The sequence below is a fragment of the Chiloscyllium punctatum genome, chromosome 5, assembly GCF_047496795.1.
Source record: "Chiloscyllium punctatum isolate Juve2018m chromosome 5, sChiPun1.3, whole genome shotgun sequence".
NCBI classification, from domain to species: domain Eukaryota; kingdom Metazoa; phylum Chordata; class Chondrichthyes; order Orectolobiformes; family Hemiscylliidae; genus Chiloscyllium; species Chiloscyllium punctatum.
The window spans coordinates 104746372-104768820 of NC_092743.1; the positions used below are offsets into that span (position 1 = coordinate 104746372).

Sequence of the window (22449 nt, forward strand, 5' to 3'; positions counted from 1 at the left end):
AGAGAATACAAGTTTAGAAGTAAAAGTGTTCTGTTTTAACTGTACAGAATTTTGATCATTGGTTATGCCACCTGGACTAGTATTCCAGACCCTCAGGCTAAAGTTCTGAGTCTCATCATAGCAGATGGTGAAATTTGAATTTAATAAAATTTAGAATGAAAAGCTAGTTTAATGGCAACTGTGCAATTATTGTTGATCATTGTAAAAAAACTCAAGAAGCTCATTAAAGTCCTTTAGAGAAACAAATTCACCATCCTGACCTGATCTGGCCTATATGTGTCTTCACATGCACAGCAAAGTGGTTGATTCTCTACTAAATGTCTAAGCAAGCCAATTTGTTACAAAGCAATTAGGAATGGAAAATAAATGCTCACCGAGCAACATCCATATCCCATGAAGGATAGAAAAGGTTATGCTATTGAAGAGATAAACCTAAGACAGTTAACAGAAAAAACTGCTAAGGGGAGCAACTGATAACACTGATCCAATTAAAGTATTGGCGGCAAATCCACATTCATAACAAGTCAAAGTGACTTACTTTACGAATATACATGTGCTACATAAACTATATCATTCTTTGTTAATGCTGGATTTCAGAATGATCTTCAAACGCAATTTTTGATCACAGCATTATATGTCATCTATTGAATTCAGATTTAGACAGCAGCAAAAAGCAATATACAATCTCAGTATCTGCAAGACTGCTCAAAAAATGTTATGACTGATTAATTCCAACATTTCCAAATAATTAATTTATCGGAGAATTGTAGACAGCTATAAATGAGCATTGTGTAATCTCACTTTAAAATCCAAATCCTTGGAAAAAGCTGGCACCTTTCAAATGAAATAATAAGTATAAAAAAACATATTTCACCTGGACTTCTGTCTAATTCTTTCAAGATTTTCATAGTGTTCAAGAACACTTCTCTCAGGCCACTGTGATGGACTCAGGGTTGAGTTGTCAGTTTCTAGATAGACAGGAGTTTAAAATAAAATATTCACAGATGAATAATTTTCTTTCAAACAAACAGGTGTGCACACATTGTATTTAAAAGGGGAAGAAAAGGCTATTAGAGTACATCTGGTTCAAGCATTTCCCTTACCAATACACAGGAAAAGTGTTTTCAGCAGGAACCTATAGGACTTTAAAAAAAACCACCAGTTTACATCTAATGAAAAATCATTGATCTGAACAATTGGGGGAAACTTCTGAGACTACCAGATGGATGCAACAGTTCAAAATGACTCATAACCACCTTGTCAACAGCAATTATGGAACGGGGAATCCACAATTAATGAAAGAATTAAAAGATAAATGGAGGGTGAAATTTAGAGAATACATTCTAATCTCCATGTGATCTTTTTAAAAATTTAACCTATTTTTCTAATCAACCTGTTCAGAGATGTTATTATACACCTCTGGAGCAGGTGGGACTTGAACCCAGACATCTTGGGCCTAGGGATAGGGGCACCAATACTGTGCCACATGAGCCCTCATATCATCATGTTAGATGCAGGTTAGCAATGAAAGCAGCTGCCCAACTGGCAGCTGTGAGCAGTAATCAATGAAAATTTATGAGGATAAGTGATGGACGGGGAGAGCTTGTCCACAGTGGAGCAATTCCCTAACAGATACTAAGCCCAATGGGTCATCAAAGGCAGCATCGCCCAAGTGGTAGGCAGACGCGACCATTGGCTATGGGACCAAAAGCAGGAAATACCACAGCCATAACCCAAACAAACTCATGAGGGGATTTCATCAGAAGGTGCTCCCAGCTTCAATCCTCAGGATTTCCCCACACAGTTCTGAGGCATCCTCTCACTTTATTTGCTGCCTGAGCAGCATTCTCTGCTCCTCTTGGTGGTGTTGGCCTGCACCCAATTGGGCCACCAACCACAGGAACTTGCTCTTCATCTTTAAATCGGACAAGAACCCAATGGAAGAACATTGGGTACAGACAGACGATCTCAAGGAGACAGATGAAGTAGGAAGTGACTGTACTTACTGGAATTTAGAAGAATGAAAGGCAACCTCATTGAAACATTAGAGATTCTGAGGAGACTGGACAGGATAGATGCAGAAAGGTTGTTTCCCCTTGGGGAAAGTCTAGAACCCAACAGTATAGTCTTGAAGTAAATAATTACACATTTAAGACAAAGATGAGGAGGAATGTCTTCTCTCAGGGTGTTAAATTGTGAAATTCTTTCAGGTTGAGGCTGGGTCATCAAGAATATTCAAGGCTGAGATGGATAGCTCTTTTTGCTGCAAGGTAATCAAGCGTTATGGGGGAAAAGGAAGGAATTTGGAATTGAGAGCAATCAGATCAGTCGTGAGATCATTGAGTCTGCTCTGTCATTTAACGAGTTGAAAGGCCTATTTGCTCTTATATCTTATGGCCTTATTTTGAAAGGCTATTTCATCCTGGCTCCTAACTTTGTTTCTCACTTCACACTTTGTTTTCCAGAATTGTTGGTTTTTATATCAGATTTCAACTATCTATGCTATTTTATTTTGTCAATTTGACTCCTCTAATGAAAAGAGAAATACTCAACAGGTCTATAAGCATTTGTGGAGAGAGAAACAGAGTTCACATGTCAGGTCAATGTCCTTTATCAGAATCATATTTCCAGTATCTACTGCATTTTGCTTTGTCTCAGGATTGCTCCAATGATGCCAATGTAGCAGTGTTGTTGAGAATTTCAAAGCGATGACAGGAGATACAACTTGACATCAGCCTGAATGATGCCCTGCAGATACTTCATCTGTACAAATTATGCTAGAGATTAGTTTGCTTTTCCTATAAAACAAAATCATTAATGAATTTCAAGAAATTCTGCTGTTTCTATTATTTCAAAATCTGAGCCCTCAACAACACATCTCTCTATAGCTTCATTCCACCCTATCTCTATAGACTTTTCAAGCTGTACATTCCAGCTTGAAATCCTGCTCTTTGGAATAACATCACCGTACATCTCATCCACTCCAGTACTAACTACTTGTCTTTGGTTATCAAGTTTCTGCTCACTGCAACTTGCGACCTAAATTCTTTGTTGCTACTTAGTCGTTTCTCTTTCTAAAACCTAGCTCTTCAATCTTCCTGAAGTCTGCCCTTATATTATTTCCGATTCCTGCTGACAAGGAATTTGTTATAAATTTTTCCTTCCATGTTAAACAAGTGATATCTTACTACAGGCAACCTGCACTAATATCTAGGCTCTGTTTTTAGTGGATCTGTTGTTATCTTTCCAACATTGATTGAATTAAATGAACAGTTAAAACAAATCTTTCCAGTTGAATTTGAAACAAATGACCTAACTATCAAACTAAAACTAAAAATTGTTAGTAATTATATGAATTTTACAACCAGTACTTTCTAGCTTGGTTGAAAGCAGTTGTATTTTAACAAGCACAACTGACTGTTGACTACATTTTGTTGTAAAGACAATTATGTATCCTGGCAGACCTCTTAAATTAAATGTCAAAGTGTTAATATTTGAACTGGAGAGAGGAGGAAAAGTAAAAACAGTAAACTGTCAAAACTCTATAGAGAATCAATTTTAATGAGACAACTTTTATTTCAGATGATCCTTCTGTCGGCATAGAAGGCATATTTTCAAAGTAACTGTTTACAATTTGGCAGCAGCTTATTGTTTAAATTGTCTAGCCACTGCCAGTTGACAAAATTAATTTACACTCCAGGCCTTAATAAGAATAACCACTGCCATCTAGAAAAACTATCAGCAAGTAACTCCAAATGGTTAAGTTTTGCTATTCAGCAGTTTTTCTCAGACGTATATTTTTCTGTAACAATATTTATTGAAGGTAAGGGATAAGAATATCAAAGATTTGAAAATGTTGAAAATTCAATGAATGTTGTCAGCTGCATAACAACGGACAATAATACATAATTCAGGTAAAACCTGGCAAATGTAAAACTACATTTGCATTGTGTTCTACAAACGCCATCACTGTCCTTTACAATTAGCCTGCTATATTAAACTACTTATTACTGAACTTAAGAATGTGATGTGTTGTGGTTTCTTGATTGATGTGAAATACATTGAAACTCTCAAAACTTATGTACCACATAATTCCTTTACATTCTTCTTGCTCCTCAGGTGACCAGTCTGCCCTCTCTTAAAAGGGTAACTTGATTGTAATCATAGTTGTTGCCCCTGACACGTTCCAAACTTGTGTTTCTTTTTTCCTTTCACTTTCCAATTCAGTATTTTGCTGTTCCTCAGTTGCATTTTATACCTACTTCAGTCACTACTTCTAATGTAAAAATATACTGTTAGATTTCCTTTTTTTTGTCCTTGTTTAGTTAGCAAATTGCAACTAAGCATGGCTAATAAATGCAAGCCCTGCCACTGCTGCCGACGTCCCACAAAGAAAAAAGAAAAATTATTCTTGCTAGGTTTGACTCTTTCATTCAAAATCCTCTTGAACAACAAATTGCTTCCATTCACTGGTAAAATGGCTAAGTATAGCTTTGTGAAGCTCTGTTCCTTTCTCATTCTCTCTATTTTTCCTCATTAACATCAGCCTTAATTGTACACAAATCCCCCGAAGCTGAAAGCTGCCAATTGTTTGAGCATTTCGAATTCTTTGTACATTGCTAAACTCTGGGCCTAAGTGGTCTAGGTACTTTATTTCACATCATCAAAAGCAGACATCTCCCATTAACTTTATTTCTTTCATTCTCTTCAGTCAAGTTAATCCTTACTCAATCCAATTAATTGCAGCTTGTTTTAAAGATTCATATCATATACATATTTAAATGGCATTTTAAGCAATAAAAAAATCAATCAATAATGGAAAAGGGGGCATCAGACATTTAATTATTTGTGCAATTCAAAGCTCTCAGAAAGAACACCAGGTCATTATATAGAGACAATTTTGTTTAAAAATGCTGAACTTTTACTCAATATATAAAACTCACCAGTACATTTAATAGCTTCCTCTTGTCTCTGACATACATTGCCCAAAATATTGCTTGGCAGATTCCTGTCATATTGCCCAAAGTACTGTTCTCGCACCAATGTCAACAATGCCTTTAATTCATTAATTGGAATCAACAAGGGCATTTTACTTATCTGCCTGCTTTCTGTATAAATAAAAAGCAAAGGGTAACTATATTGTAGAAATAGAAAAACAAGATATTATTTAAATAAAATATTCACCATATTTCAAACCACACTGAATTTGCAAATGAAAAGCAAAGTTTCATATCTATGTTTTGTGGGTTGGAGTTACAAGCAATTATCCCATCAAATGTAATGCACCAAATGAAAAAGAATTGTAATGCAGTTTACCCACAATATTCCATGGTTAATCAAGAACATTTGGAGGGGATGACAATCCATGTCCCAGCAGTGCAATATTATGGTGCCTGGTAATCTTGAAGTCACACTGCATCAGTCGTAGCAGTTTCATGACATTTAAAAAGGATGCACTGAATTAAACAAAACATTTGAAATATGCCTAAAACATAACGGATATTACAAAGAAACTCAAAGGTTAATAATATCTAGATATATTTAAATCATATTCAATCCTATAATTGTTGAAAGCAATGACATATATAATCCATTGTGATTTCTAATGATGATGATGTAAAATTTTACAGTGTTAATGGCCTATATTTTGTGGTCAGCAGTGATGCAAGGATGCTCAACAGTGCCATCTAAAAAGTTGTCCATGAAGATAATAGCAATAGTTGGCATGGATTTTCCATTACCAATGGAAGTTTACATCTGGCACCAAGTCAAGTATGAAGCAGTGAATATTAGCAAGCAGGTAACCAGTCAATCACACTGAAGCATTCACATAGATAGCAAATGAGCAAGTTTAAAATCACTTGATAATCTTCATTTTAACTTAAAATGTTAGTTAACAACATAAATGATGATGATTGGATTGAGAGAAAAGCCAAAACAAAGAAACAAATTTTTATGTTGAACTTTTCAATTTTTGCAATTGGAAAAATAACACATTCCACAAACACAAAATTAGCTTTTTGAGAGCATATTGCCAGACTATCTCAAACAGAATATTCCCCATGTAACCTTTGACCTTCAGTATGTGAAATCATCATGCAATACGCAAAAACAGATGAAAATGTCTGGTCAAGTTTCAGTGCTTCTTAATTAACATGATAGTTCCAAGGCAGCCTGTTATGATATATTTCTTGTGGGTCACCTGGGCTTGTCGCATGGTCGCAGCTGCCATTTGAGGTCAGCAGGGTCGTCTTCTTTTGAAAAAAGATTTTCAGTGCATGAAAGTTTTAGATATTAAAGTCAACTGATGAAAGTTAAGCACTGAAAATTCATTTTCACTACAGTATCAATTTCCAGGAAATGCAAGCTTGTTTTATGTATAGTTTCCTCATAGTCTCAGACTTAGACCCTGAATAAGAATTTGGTGACTCTGCACTGCAACCTTTCCAATTCTAACAGATCCCTTCGAAGGTGCAGTATCCAGAACAGTACACAGATCAGCAGATGTGATCTAACCAGGGCTGTGTTTTACCATAAGGAAATGATCTTACTCTTTTATGTTCTAACTTCTGGTTCTAATTTCTAGCATTTCATTAGGCTTTTTGATTAATATAAAAACATCTCTGAACACTCAAGTGTAGTGGTCAATGTTCATGGACTGCCAATGTTCCCAGTTTTAGGGCAGCATCGTGGCTCAGTGGTTAGCATTGTTGCCTCGCAGCATCAGAGACTGAAGTTCGATGCCACTCTTGGGTGACTGTCTGTGTGGAGTTTGCATGTTCTCTCTGGTCTGTGTGGGTTTCTGCTGGGTGTTGCTGTTTCCTCCCAAAGTGGTGCAAATTTGGTGGATTGGCCATGCTAAATTGCCCTGTAGTGTCCAGGGATGTACAGGCTAGGTGGGTTAGCCATAGTAAATGCAAGTTCATGTCAATATGGTGGGGGGGCTGGGTCTGCATGGGATGCTCTTTGGAGGAGATTTAATGGACCTGATGGCCTCTTCCTGCACCGTAGGGATTCTATGATTCCTCACCATTTAAAAACAAACTACTTGGATCTAAAGTTTTGGGTCCAAAATGGATAACCTTACTTATCTGCATTGAAATTCAGTATCCAGTGTTGTACACTGAGTTTGTCAATTTTTTTTGTAATAATGCACTCATCAGCACAATATATGATCCCACCAATGTTTGCACCATTGGCAGAATTAAACATAACTGCTATAACATTTTTCAAGACATTAACAATATAGCTAATAGTTGAGACTTTAGCACAGATCCTTGTGGGTACCATGAGTCAATTCCTTCTAATTCAAGTGCCTACCAACATCCTTCATTGCTAAATTCTAAGCCATCTCCTAACCAACTGAACAATTCGCCTTCCTTCAATTAGCTAAAAGGCTCCTATGAAAGGCTTTGCAAATAGAGGTGTAGGGTTGAAAAGCAAAGAATTTATGTAAAATCTTTCTCTATCATTGGTTAGGTGCCAGATAGAATATTGTGCCCAAATCTGAGATATGAATTTTCATAACATTATGATGGATGAAGGATTTGTTATTGAGAGACACTGGAGAAGCTGAGATTACTTACCTTAGACTAGCGACAGTTAAGGGAGACTTAATAGTGAAATTAAATTCATTAAATTAAATTAAATGAAGGATTTTAAAAGAGTAAATGAAAGAAACTGTTCCCTCTGGCAGGAAGGTCAGTAACTACAGCACACGAGATTTAAGGTAATTGACAAACAAACCAAAGGGTTGAGGAGATTTTTATTTACATATGATTATTATGTGCATTGCACCGACCAGAAAGGATACTGGAAGCAGATTTATTAGTATTTATCAAAAGGGAAATTTATATACACTTCTACTGGAAAACAAATTGCAGCATAACGGGGGAAAAAAATAGAGGGGTTTAATTAAATCTCTTCTCAGGAGCTAGCACAGGAACAAGGGACTGAAAGTCCTCCTTTTCATTGCACAATTTTAAGACTGGGCCCAACACTAACCCACATTTTAGAATCAACAACATATACAAGATTATATCTTCGCAGATTTTGTTACAGCTGCCTTCAGGTAATTCAGAGACCTGTTGTACAATACATTATAAGACTTACTTAGAAACTCTCGTAAAGCAAGTGTTTGAACTTGTGCCAGTTTCTTCTCTCGGTCTACAAGCTGGTCTTCAGTAAGATAAGGCATTGCCCCAAGAAGCTCTGCAACATCACACTCTGCAGATGATACATGGATTAGTACACACAGCAGCTGCCAGAAGCACATTCTGTTTCAGTATTTTTGCCCTTTATCATGAGATAATTAACTTATTTTAATTAGCTTCTGAAACAAAGTGAGTATTACATTAGCACTTTCACAGAAGTTAATTTAAAACGGACACCCCACACATTAAAATTTACTTTAAACTACATTCTTGATTCATTTATTTTGAGCAGTTTGATGGCTGCCATATACATGTTTGAAATTTGGGGTTTCATGTGACAGGAGCTTACTAAAAATTGTACTGGATCCGTGATCATTCAAGAGCTGGTGTTTTTATATTTTATTCTAAAGTCAAAACACCCTCCGTAGTAGCACTGTGGATCTACCTAAAGCACATAAACTACAGCAGTTCAAAAAGGCAGCTTACATTCTCAAGGAATGTTGGTGCCCAGACAGTGAAGCCCACATCTCATGAATGAATATAATCTGTATTGGTATAGATCTATACTATTTTCTTTATTATTTAGGTGATTAAAAAGAAAAAAATGTTTTGTGCTCAATCACTTGGTAAACCTGTGGGGCGACACAGTGGCTCAGTGGTTAGCACTGCTGCCTCACAGCGCCGGGGGTCCCAGGTTCGATTCCAGCCTCATGTGAGTGGAGTTTGCACATTCTCCCTGTGTCTACGTGGGTTTCCTCTGGGTGCTCCGGTTTCCTCCCACAGTTCAAAGATGTGCAGGTTAGGTGAATTGGCCATGCTAAATTGCCCTTAGTGTTAGGTACATTAGTCAGAGGGAAATGGGTCTGGGCGGATTACTCTTCGGAGGGTCGGCGTGGACTTGTTGGACCGAAGGGCCTGTTTCCACACTGTAGGGAATCTAATCTAATCTAATCAACACGTAGATAACAACAGTTCAAGAATGTGGCTCACTGCCACTTTCTCAAAAGCAACTGAAGATTGGCAATACATGCTACATTTTCCGATCATGCCTACATCCCAAAAATGAAAAGTCCTTTCCACACTGTAGGGATTTTATTCTATTCCATGAGCTTCTTTTTTGCTAAATCTTACAAATTTACATTACTGTAAACATATCTCAAAAATCTAAAAGTCATGAAATGCACTGTCCAAAGCAGGGATGATAAACTCCAGGTCAAAGTGCACCCTTTCTTGATGTATTCACAATGTTAATTTTCTACAACATTGCTGCTACAGTGAAAATCACAATAGCATATGATGTTTAAGCTCCATGCTTCTGCCAAAAACATACAAGCTACTACGGATTTAGCTGAACTTTCTACAAAGAACAGTTCTGTGGATCTGCAGAGTCAAAATTTAAGTTTTTTCTTTACTATCTTTCTAGATTCCATTGAACTCATTTTCCAGTTGTGTCACTTCCTGAAGATCTATCAAATGAATATCAGCATTTAGAAAACTAATAATTTGTTAAACCAAAGGTTTCTAGAAGCTCATTACACTATTTGCTATCTGACCTTCTGGGATAACAATTCAAATTTTCTCAAATCATTCTATGCTACCATTAATCCTGTAAATAATGTGCTATACTTGTTTAAAATTGAAGCATATTCAATTATCTTACCCATTACTTAAACTTGTGAATAAAAATCAATTACCCCTCTCCCTCCAAAAAAAACCTCCTCTGGTTTCAAAGTATTCATGATGAACCACTGAAATGTGTTTCAACTGTATGAAATATTGATCTAGCAGAAGTTGGTAATGGGGTCACTGAAGATGACCCACTGACCCCAGACGAGGTAAGAGGTGAAAAGAAATGCCCTGGGTAAATGTTCTAAATTGCTATCCATAAATATAAATTACGGATGCCCAGTGAGGTGAACATCAATTTCAACTATAACGACCTCTATGATCAAATAACACTCAATACCCAATCTCACAATGAAAAATGGAGTGAAGGAGAATCTGTGGGGACAAAGCCTCTGGGATTGGGTAACCATTTAAGAGTGAATGCAGCATGTTAAGAGAAGAGAATAGGAAGTTTTACAAATATATTTTATCTGTAAATCATTACCATGGGCAAAAAGCTGACAAGTGTTATTTTGCCTGAAGTGTTGCGAAGCAAAAGAAACTCCCTTTACAGTTCTCATCTCACTGATTCTGAAACAATGTTAGTGTATCTAATGATTCAGCACTCTACAAATCCAATAAGCACAGTCTTTTCAGTAGCCAATACACATGCATCATTTGATATTTTGTTAGCATGGAAGCTTTCCAAGTAACTATTAATTTACTCGTCTATTATAATCCAATCGTGTTCCCATTCAGCTGTACGTAAATCCTTTGTAATCTTGGACTGTAGTCTATAAATGAAAATACAAAAGCATGAACTAATAGGTTTAGCAAAATGCCAACCAGTGGGAAGCCAGTCAGTCAACACTATACACATTATATGAGAATTATGTATGAAACAGATTAGCACAGCACTGAAAAGGTTTGCTGCTGCTCCAACAATTTACTAATGAGGAGCAAGAGCAAAATGGTGGTCCTTAGCTCTTAAAACATTACCATTCCAGATTGGTCAAATGCAGATATATATAAACCATAAAGATTGATGTTTTGAAAACAGTTCACATTATAGAAAAAGATGTGCTGGAGGTCTCGGAAAGTATAAAGTTGGAAAAATCTCTGGGACCTGATCTAGCGTATCCCAGGTGATTGTGGTAAGTTAGGGAGGAAAATTGTGGGACCCCTTTCAGAAACATTTGTATCATCTATAACCACAGGTGAGGTGCTGAATGACGAAGTGGCTAATGTTGTGCCTTGCTTTAAAATGGGATGCAAGGAGAAGCCTGGGAATATAGATCTGAGAGTCTGACTTCGGTAGTGGGTAAGTTGTTGGAGGTGATTTTGAAAGATAGAACTTACATACATTTGGAGAAGCAGGAATGATCAGGGATAGTCAGCACAGTTTTTTTTTGTGTGAGGAATATTATATCTCACAAACTTGATTTGAGGAAGTAACCAAAAAGATTGATGAGGACAGAGCAGTAGACATTGTTTACTTGGACTTTAAAGTCCTTGCAAAGGTCCCACATGGTAGACTAATTAGTAAAGTGAGATCACATGGGATTTAGGGGGAGCTTGCCAGTTGGATACAAAACTGGCTTAACTGCAGGAAACAAAGTGGTAGTAGAGGGTTGTTTTCAACCTGGAGACCTGTTACCAGCAGTGTTCCACAGGGAGTGATGCTAGGTCTGCTTTTGTCTGTCATTTATAGAAATGATTTAGATGAAAATATAGAAGGCATGGTTAATAAGTTTGTGGATGACACCAAAATTGGTAGTATCGTGAATAGTGGAGAAGGTTATCTAAGATTACAAAGTGATCTTGATTGATTGGATCAACGGGATGAAGAGTGGCAGATGGGGTTTAAATTGGATAAAGGCGAGGTATTGCATTTTGGTAAAAAAAAACAAACAAGGGCAGGACTTATACAATTAAAACTAGGACTTTGGGTAGTGTTGTAGAATAGAGACCTAGGGATTCAAGTACATAATTCTTTGACGTTTGCATCAAATGTGGACAGGGCGGTTTAAAAAGGCTTTTAGCATGCTTGCCTTCATTGCTCAGACCATTGAGTACAGGAGTTGGCAAGTCATGATGAGGTCGTATAGGCTGTTGATGAGTCCTCTTCTGCAGTACTGTGTTCAGTTCTGGTCACCCAGTTACAAGAAGGATATTACCAAGCTGGAGAGGGTTCAGAAAAGATTTAGCAGGGCATTACCAGAAATGAAGGTTTCAATTATAGGGAAAGGCTGGGACTTTCTTCAAGGGAGCATAGGAGTTTGAGGGGTGACCTTACAGGGGTTTATAAAATCATTAAGGGTATAGATAAGGTGAATGGCAGGTGTCTTTTGGGGGATTTCAAGTCCGGGTGCATATTTTTAAGGTGAGGAGAAAGATTTAAAAAGGACAAGGGGCAAGGTTTTATTTTAAAAATACAAAGAAGGGCTAGTGTGTGGAATGAACTTCCAGAGGAAGTGTGGGATGCGAGCACAATTACAACACTTAAAAGACATTTGGATAAATATATGAGTAAAAAAGATTGAGGGATATGGGCTAAACGCAGGCAGATGGGGTTAGTTTAGTTTGGGATTATGGTCAGCATGCAATTCAAAAGTAAGAATGAATTCAGTGAAGTGTGCAGAGGAAGTGAACTTCAAGCTACTCCCTAAATAATTACACTTTATCATAAACTAACCACAAAAACTAGCCCTTGGTTTACCTTGGAGTAAAAAGTGGCTTTACTTGTATAAATTGGAATTCAAATAGGACATAAAACAGAACTGTTCAAAGCTTGATGGCAGAAAGCACACAAAAAAATAATAAGATATATTCACTTCTGCAATTGCCAATTCTAGGCAGGCACTTTCCTCAAAAACATGTTTCACCTTAAAACTTCAAGACACAGGCAGTCCAATTTCAATGACCTCAGATATTTAAATAGTTCAAGAAGTCACCATCAACGTCTGGGCAATTTGGGATTGGCAATAAATACTGGCCTAGTCAGTGACACCCATAGCCCATATATGACAATAAATCATATGACCCTTTCTTTGCATGTTAATGCACAAAGCTAACTGGGATAGGATATATAATGGTTCAGGTTTTGCATTTATAGGTGATGGTAAAATGGTCAGTGTTTGTTGTAATTGCCTTCAAACATATGACAAGAAATTCTGGTAACTGTACAGATTTTTAAATAGTTAAACATTAAAATCCAAAATGTGCTGTCAGTGAATCCCGGGCTTCTCCACGGGGAAGGACATCATAGGCACTGGAACTTCTCATGTGTTCACGGCACCTTATGCACACCCCTCCCCTTTGAATTTCAACATTTCTGTTGAGAGTGTTTGTAATATGAAGGATGCCTTTTAGCTCATCAGATTTGTGCTTGTTTGTTCAAAGGGAAACCCAGTCAGTCACAACAGTGCCCCTCTCTATCAAATAATTCATTTTTCTCCTCCAAGTATTTATCCAATTTACTTTTGAGCACTACTGAAAATCTGTGTCCAGCAGTCAAGGAAAACACATTCCAAATCTTAATTATTCTGACCGTGCATCCTCTCCCCTCCTTATACCCTTGCTCCGTCTACCCCTCCACCATCTCATCCCTCCCACCCTCACCTTCCTCCTATCATTCATGCCACTTCTTCCCCACCGTCCCAGCCACCCTGCACTCACAACCCTGCTCCTCACTCTTGCCTCCCCACCCCATCCTCTCCAATCCACTCTGCTCTCCTCTCCTCCTACCTTACCCACTCTGCTCCTCTGAACTGCATACCTTTCTCTCCCTCCTCTGCCTTTGCCCACCCTCCCCTCTTTCTGCCTGTTTGAGGCAGGTGTGCTAAAGATGGGGACATGTTCAGTATGTTTAAAGCACAATAATATCGTTATTGTTGAGTTCTCACATTTATTATTCAAAAGGAAATCATTTGACTAATGCATCACCTTCACCTTCTTTGTCTTCAAGTCTTTCTTCCAGGATCCCATTCACTATGGCTATAGCTGCAGCTCCATTAATCTGATTGGCTGAATGAATCAGGATTGCCTTACAGCCACCTCGACAATTGCTTTGAACCATCAAGTAGTAACTGCAAACCTCTCCTTTCATCTCAATCTCTGGAACTGGAAACAATTAGCAGACTGAAGCACAAAGTTTAAAATTACAAAAAAAAACTGTCATTAATAACACTGTAAAATTGTATTATATGACAAAAGGTGAAGCACAAGGCTAATATTGTGAACTCTGATTTGCAGCAAGGAAGAATGATCCAGCAAGCTTTATGCTAGAAGTGACAGGTTGTTTTTATTAATGCAAGTTTCCCAATTTATAGTCTTTAAGCCAGCCATCACCATTAAAACTAGGACAAAGATGAAACATTTAGAATATCCATTCACAAGAAATGCTGACTACTTGTAGAGAGAAGTGAATTTTTCATTTGTACAGCATCCAGATACAAATTAGGGGAAAATATTGCAAAATACAATCAAAATAACAAATGCATATGCTAAATTAACAGTGCATCAACCTGAAATCTAGAATGCAGTTTTAAATCACAGAAATTCACTTCACCTTTCTCTCGACTGTCCTTGCGGCCCAGCAAGACTTTCATGTTTCCAGCCTCTGCATCCCACTCAAGTCATTCAATGGCTTTACTTAAAAAGTTTTTGCCTCTGCCAAAGTTCAGGAATTGAAGTTGATAAAAAGTTGTAATAGAACGAGGTTGGTTATGGATTCAGGCAAGATTTTGGGTTGAGTCACTGACTCTCTTCTACTTCACAGGGCCCCCATATGACATTCAGCATTTGTCTTGGAAGCCTGCACATCATCACACTCCAATTCCTTTTCAAGTTTTTCTGCCCAAAGTCAGGTCTGACATACAATACCATGACCTCCATCAAGGGCAAGGAGACAGGTCACAAATCCAACCCAGTTGAAATGGGGAGTAAACCTTGTAGTGTTGGTACGAATTTGAACCACATTAGCTATCCAAGCAACTTACAAGCAATCCACATTGCTGTGGCAACATACACTTAAACACGCATGTTTTGTATCCTGGAGATATAAAGGCCATACAGCACAGAAACAGACCCTTCGGTCCAACCAGTCCATGCTAAACGTAATCCCAAACTAAACTAGTCCCACCTGCCTGCTCCTGGCCCATTGCACTCCAAACATTTCTTAGTTATGTATAGACAGTAATTGTAAATGTTCCAATTTCTTTCTGACACATGGCTAATACGAATCTCTCCTGCTCTTACCAACAGCAGCTGACATATATTAGAAACCTTTACAAGTTGATATTCAATCTGCTCCACCACATAATGAATTTACCTCTTTGGCCATTATGCCCTCAAGTAGGACTTGAACCATGAGCTTCTGGTTCAGAAACGGGGATGCTATCATTGCGCCACAAACCTCCACACTCCAACTAACATTACTTAAATGGGCAGAGAAGCATTAAAAACCTTCCACACTGTCCTGCCTGAACATTTGCGCAATTCTACACAGCAGAGTTCTTCTATTTGAATGCTGCTCTTTAGTATAATGTCTGCTATTTTAAATCCGTTATCCCTGACCCAAAAGCATAATGGGGCACTTAGCACAGGTCTACAAGAAACACAGCTTCAAAAAACCTACAGTTTCCAGACATACAGAAACAAGGTTTTTATGTTGGACATCTTTTTTTAGGTGATAACAGCATCAGTAATGAAACAATCTTGAAATGATGGATTCAGCAATTACATTGATTAAATGTGATTTCAATCAAGATTAACAGATTAAAAATTTTAATCACTAGATTCGTTCAGATTTTTTTTAGCACTATTGCTCAACAGCTCTAACAAATTAATTAACACCAGGCTGTTACTCTGCAAATGAAGCTTTAAGCAATTAAAAGTATACATGCATGTGTGTATTTAGCAAGTATACAAATGCTCTGTGATTTCTGCAGCCAAAATTGTGCTGCTAAATTACTTTGTGGCAAGTGCTGTACTGCACATTCTGCTCCCATACTGATCTTCACGAAAGTCGCTAATCTTGGTTGGTGGTTCACTACAACTGATGCTGCTATTATGATTATCATTGCTGCAACATTTAGCGATTGGACAACTACAGTCTTTCAGAAACATTAAAACAGTACTGATCAAAATGATAGGATTACTTAACAAAAAGACAAATAAAACAAACCTCTATAATCCTTAAACTAATCCTCCCATTTGACTTTTTGTACTTCACATTTTATTTCAATATTAAACATAATTCAACTGTTCTAAATTAACTATTTAGCAGAATATCATCACAGGAAAAAAAACTCTTCCTATTTAAAACACATTCACATCATTACACAGCCATAAAAACTTTTACAAATTACTAATTTGAATCAGATAGTAGGGACTCAGTCAAGACACAATGATAACGCATGGTAGACGGTTATGCGACACTACACTACACACTGCAACATAAATGATCAAGTAGTAATTAATGCTGTTACTCGGTATTAAAATTACAAGGGCACCGTATTTTCTTATACTAACATCCATAATGAACCTGAAAGCCAGGGTATTACTGTTGAAATTTTATTTAGCAATATCCACAGGAAGCACACGTCAATTCAAACTGCACCTAAAGATGGATTTTCTGCTCTGGAATGATACATTTATTAAAAGCATTATATTCCAAGCTAACAAAATTTTCATTAAGAGCACTGACTTGAAATGAAGAGCTAAAATATGATTTAGAATAACAAAAAAGGTCAATGGCTCCTCAGAACATGATGGGTTTTGAAGATAACAATCAAAACAGCTCATTTGTACTGGTTAGACAAAAATTCACAGAATAATAAATTATTTGTGCTTTTTGATTTAAAATCAAATTATATACCAGATAAATGCAATTTAATTTCTATTAACACATCTGAAGATTCCTGCCCTTCCAGAACAACATACAAGATATAAAGCAGGAAATCAATTTTCTGACTAAGCATTGAGACAAGTGTTGCGGTTTTGTTTGTAGGTGATAAAGGAGTTGGCAAAATTTAAAAGGAAAAAAGCAGAATTCCATTTTATTAAAGTCTGTAGGCATTACGTTTGTAAAAGAAAACTGATATGCTATTTGTTCCAAAATATAAACCATATTTACAGTTACCTTGAGAGGTCAGTTAATATTTGAAGGTCTGCTAACAGGTAAACAGCTTTCTTTCTATATCCCCAGTTGTGCAGAAAGTCTGATATACAGCCACTTTCAGTCAGTTTAAGCTATTAAGTAACTTAATAGCCTTCACTTAATAAAAATCTAGAATACTGATTCAATGGCTAAAACCTATCTCAATTATGGAACATACAAGAAAAGATAACTATTTTTAACTTTCCAAATAAATTAAGCTATGCTTAGTGAAATGGATAATGTTGCTTTTCAGTATATAACTGACAACAATAATGATAAATACAAAGTACCTGAATTCAAACTATTGGAGCAAAAATTCTCAGATTTCCTATCGACTTATTCAACTCATTAAGGTATATGCGAACATTAATCTAGTTAAAGGACAGCTTTACAAACTCACCATTAATGCATTTTGGCTTTCTTGCCATGTAATCTTTCCATTTCCGTGTACTGTACTGGTTAGCAGGCGGAATCTGAGTGCTGCTTACTGTACAAGATAGATTAAAAAGAGCTCCAACCTTAAATAATAAAAGGAAGAAAATTGTAGTTATCAAACATTGGAATTGCAATTATAAAATAAATAATTTCTAATAGTGACTGAACATGTATGAACAATAAGTTAATACTATTTTTCTGGGTAGCTTGACAGAAGAACTACATTATATAAATGACAGGACTTAACATTTGTTTTACAAGGGAGGAATACTTCCCAATATGGTCACTAAGTTTAGATTAGATTAGATTACTTACAGTGTGGAAACAGGCCCTTTGGCGCAACAAGTCCACACTGACCCGCCAAAGCGCAACCCACCCAGACCCATTTCCCTACATTTCCCCCTTCACCTAACACTACGGGCAATTTAGCATGGCCAATGCACCTAACCTGCACATTTTTGGACTGTGGGAGGAAACCGGAGCACCCGGAGGAAATCCACGCAGACACGGGGAGAATGTGCAAACTCCACACAGGCAGACAGTCACCTGGTGCTGTGAGGCAGCAGTGCTAACCACTGTGCCACCGTCTACGACTGGTGATTCAGAGGCTTTGACCAATTAACCCATGTTAAGTGTGGAAATTGTGAAATGCAGTTAATTGAATAAATATGGGAGAGCTGGTGAAAGTCACCATGAAAACTACCCATTAAAAATCCAACTGATTCATTAAAGGTGCCTTATTTAGGTAAAGTTGTTGTCTTTCCCATTCTGGTCTCCAGCAATGTGCTTGAATCCGAACTACCCTCTAAAACGAGCCTGTGAATTATACCAAGGTACTAAACCATCACTTTAAAAAACATCTCTACGATTAACAATAGTTCTAGCTGCTTCACAAGGTCAATTCATGGCAGGCAATAAATGCTGTCCCATCCCCCCCTCCACCCACGCCACCTCCCCCGAAAACAACACTCACATCAGTGAAAACCAACCCAATAGATCTGATGAAGAATAGCTATGGAATTGTTTTCCATCTGCCCAAGTGCTTTCTGGTCTCCTGGTTATTTTGACTTGTGTAAGGACGAGTATAATAAAGGGCTTAGAGTTCTCAATTGTTTTTACTGAAATTAGCTTTAAACAACCTGTAACTAGAAATGGATGACCTGCAACGAATCGCAATTTCTCGTTAAGTACAGAAGCATGATCCGTGCTTTCTACCAACCTGGGACTAACAGAAAAAGCAGACAGTTGGGGGATTTTACCTATTTATTTTAAAAACTAACTTCTGTGATGATTTGAGCAGCAGCAGGGCTTGATTTCCTGGGGCGCTACCCCAATGCAGTACAACAGTGCTCCTCAAAAGTGCAGCTCACCCTAGGTTACGTGCTCAGGTCACTGGGGTGCACAGGGGGTGAAGGGACTGAACCAATGATCTTGGAGGACGTGGATCCCAGCACTGACTTCCAGTTCCGGATACAGACTTCAGAGGCACACAGATAAGATATAAACCAAGGAGGGCTGCTAACCATCAGCACCCCACTCTCCTGTTCCGTGGCACCTCAGACACAAGTCAAATCCTCAAGGATTCTCCAAGCTGGATATTCAAGCTGAACAGAGTGAAGTAATTGAAATATAGAAACAGAAGTAGGCCATTTAGCCCCTTGAGGCTGTTGCATGATTCTTTAAGGTCATGCAGCCTAACTCCATTTACCTGCCTTTACCTGCCATTCCCCTTAATACCTGCTCTTCACAAAAAATCATCCCCAATTTAAAATTAAGAACTGACCCAGCAGGCACTACTATTTGTGAGAGAGAATTGAAAACATCAACCATTCTTTCTTTGTGGAAGTGATTCCCAAGATTGCTCCTTGTACGCTCTAGCCCTAATTCCCTAGTTTTAGAATCCCCTGCAGTGAGGACAGTTTATCTTTATCTATCCTGCCTTTTCCTGTTTATCATGAAGACTTCAATCAGATCACCCCCGAACCTTCCAAAGTCATCAGAAATTCTAGAGAATATCAATTATATGGAGTCAGGAATGAAGTCACTTTCACTACGCCTTCCAGAACCATGGTCAGTGGTAAAATCCAATGGTGTGGAGAAATGTTTGAATTGCAAAAGTGTTTTTCTAAAGTCCTGGCCAGCCCTGGCCTATCCATTCTCTCCTCACTAATCCAGTTCCATTGATTGTTGGAAGTAGTCTGGAATGAAACCCACTGGAGAGTGATCAAGAAGCTTCATTCTCTCTCACCTATGACTTCATAAATAAAATGTGACCAAGCCCATTGTTATGAAACGTAGAAAATGTACTGAGAAGGCCATTTGGCCCATCAAGTGGGTGCTGATTGGAAAAGCTCTCCAGCTGTTGGTCCATAGCCTTGTCTGTGTTTTACTTCAAACTGTGTCAAGGCTCCCTTTAGGGAGTGAGCCCTAAACACCCACTGTTCTGTGGAGTGAAAACAAAGTTGTGATGTTGTCATGCAGGAATTGATGACCTTTTATTAGAAAGTTTGGGTAAGATGAACGAAAGATGATCCAGTAGCCAGGTGCATACCTTGATCACAATTATGTCTGCATTTAAAAATGCTATCATTGAAATGTTTGAGAGCAGAGGGACATAGACCAGTCAAATAGTCATTGAAGCTGGGAGGTGCAAATATTTTAATTTTGTTTCACACATGGAGATGGTTATCTATCCCTTCTAGTCAGTTTTCCAAAACAGATGGAACAGCAGAAGAGACAGAAATGTCACCTGCTCCATTATTTTAGACTGAAAAGGTTTTCCAAACTTTTGTTTCAAAGTTTAACTTTGAATAGAAAACAGAACATACCTTTCCTTGTAGAGAAGAAAGTTGGTTCAGTAGTTGTTTAGATTTGCCTTGAGCTTTACTTCTTGATAAAGTACTGTGCAATTTAATTAAGGTACTCAATACATTAAATGCAAGCTAGTATTAATTTTAGAGACCTCATACATACAAGAAAACATGAAGTTTCTCTCCCGAATAATTATTTCCAGAAAAGCAAAAGCAGATTAAAAAATGAAAGCACTATCTTTACACAAATTATACAACCTGAAAATTCACTGACATCCTAACCCAATTTTAAAGTTAATCAGGCTTTGTTGCATTTCAAATGGTTATTAGAAAAGTAAACTCATATATGCTAATTTTCAATGTTTTATGAATCTACGTTCCACTCATGGGAATGGCTAAACATTCTGGCGCTCTGCAAGTCTCCTGTAAAAACTTCTGTGATACATTCAGGTTTCCTTTTTCTTTGAGGCTCTGCTATTAAATTAGTTGTATGACCAAAAGAGGTACATTCAGATTAAACTCTCAATTAGTAGAAACAGAATAAACTTTGCATTGTTAATATTTGGCAGTTATAATTCTTGGATTTAAGCATTTATAAACTATTAGCTATGGATTCAGTGTGTATTAAATATTAGAGATTTCACCACATTTAAAAGCACTTGCATGCTTTCCTGAGGAAGCTGTGGCCTGCATGGGACAGTACCAATTGCAGGGGGTTAGGATTCAGCACGCATGTTCATCAACCAGCACAGACATGATGGAACAAATGGCCCCCATCTTTGTCATAAAACTCTTTTTAATATGATTCTATTAAATCATTCAGCGAATGAATTAATATTAGGAGGTAAAAAAACACCCTATTTATTTACTAAGTGTGCAATTCTGGTTTGCCTCATGTCAGAAGGACATTGTGAAACTTGAAAGGGTTCAGAAAAGGTTTACAAGGATCTTGTCAGGGTTGGAGGATTTGAGCAACAGGAAGAGGCTGAATAGACTTGGGCTTGTTTTCCCTGGAGGGTCAGAGGCTGAGGGGTGACCTTGTAGAGGTTTATAAAATTATGAGGGACAAGGATAGGGGAAATAGATAAGGTCTTTTCCCTGGGGTGGCGGGAGTCCAGAACTGGACAGCATAACTTTAGGGTGAGAGGGGAAAGATTTAAAAGGGACCTAAGAGGCAATGTTTTCATGCAGAGGGTGGTGCATGTCTGGAAGGAGCTGCCAGAGGAAGCAGTGAAGGCTGGTACAATTACAGCATTTAAAAGGCATCTGAATGGGTAAATGGATAGGAAGGATTTATAGGGATATGGGCCAAGTGCTAGGAAATGGGAATAGATTAGGTTAGGATATCTGGTCAGCATGGACGAGTCGGACCGAAGGGTCTGTTTCTCTGATGTACTTCTCTATGACTCTAAGTGAAAGAATGAGGTCTTAGACTTTCTAAGGCAAAACGGAATATAAAATAGGTTTCAAAATACCACTTATTAAAGAGGAGAGTAAAACAAAACAGAAACCTGAAGTAGATTCTTTGCACACTGTAAACTCAATTTCCTTTGGTCTGAATCACTACTTAGTCTCATTATAGCAGCTGAACCACGTTGCATTGATTAAAACATGTCCACGGAGAGAGGAAATGGTGAGAAAAAGATTAAAGTTGTTCATTTACCAAGCTCAAGAAAGTGTTGACAAAAAAACAGATTTGATTACAGAGCATGGTCGCTAAGTGTAAACGTTTATGTTGAATGGTTTATTTTTCTATGCTTGTAATTTGTAGAATGAAGAAATTCACTTACAACATTTTAACTGAATTTTCAACTCAAATTAAACTTCAAAAACGAAGGGAAATGCAATGCAAAACAGTCTCTTCTGCTCCAAGCAACAGTAAAATATTGAATTGAATTGAATTTATTGTCACGTGTACCGAGGCAGTGAAAAGCTTTGTGCAACAGCTGTAATGTCTTGCTATCATACATAATAAAACAAAATTAACTGGAACAATTCACTTGTAGAAAATATACATTCGGGATTATGTAACTAGAAAATTTAAGAACTAATTCATCATGTAAAATACTATTAGCCAGCTTCCAAATGTAGACAGCATTGGCCTTGGAAAGAGCACAGTGCAGATTTCCTGAATTATACCAGAGTTTGGACAATTAGGTTATGGAGACAGGTGGCTAAAATGTGTCTTGCATTCCTCTACATTTGGGAGATTGAGGATCTAATCAAGGTAATTGAAAGTAAAAGAATTCAATATGAAGGATACAAATAAACTACTGCTTCTGAT

General features: G+C 37.5%; 1 protein-coding gene across 2 annotated transcripts in view; it reads right to left on the reverse strand.

The window, feature by feature from the left end:
• Positions 1 to 22449, reverse strand: part of mtbp (MDM2 binding protein) — a 75626-nt gene that overhangs the window by 27062 nt on the left and 26115 nt on the right. The window contains exons 10-15 of one of the 2 annotated variants that reach the window (XM_072570936.1): positions 20184 to 20256; positions 17321 to 17438; positions 13710 to 13880; positions 8113 to 8226; positions 4944 to 5108; positions 875 to 968 (exon numbers count right to left, since the gene is read on the reverse strand). In XM_072570936.1, the coding sequence (XP_072427037.1) occupies positions 875 to 968; positions 4944 to 5108; positions 8113 to 8226; positions 13710 to 13880; positions 17321 to 17438; positions 20184 to 20256 (735 nt within the window). Of the gene's footprint in view, positions 1 to 874; positions 969 to 4943; positions 5109 to 8112; positions 8227 to 13703; positions 13881 to 17320; positions 17439 to 20183; positions 20257 to 22449 lie in introns of both variants that reach the window. The other variant, XM_072570935.1, reaches the window with a different exon arrangement.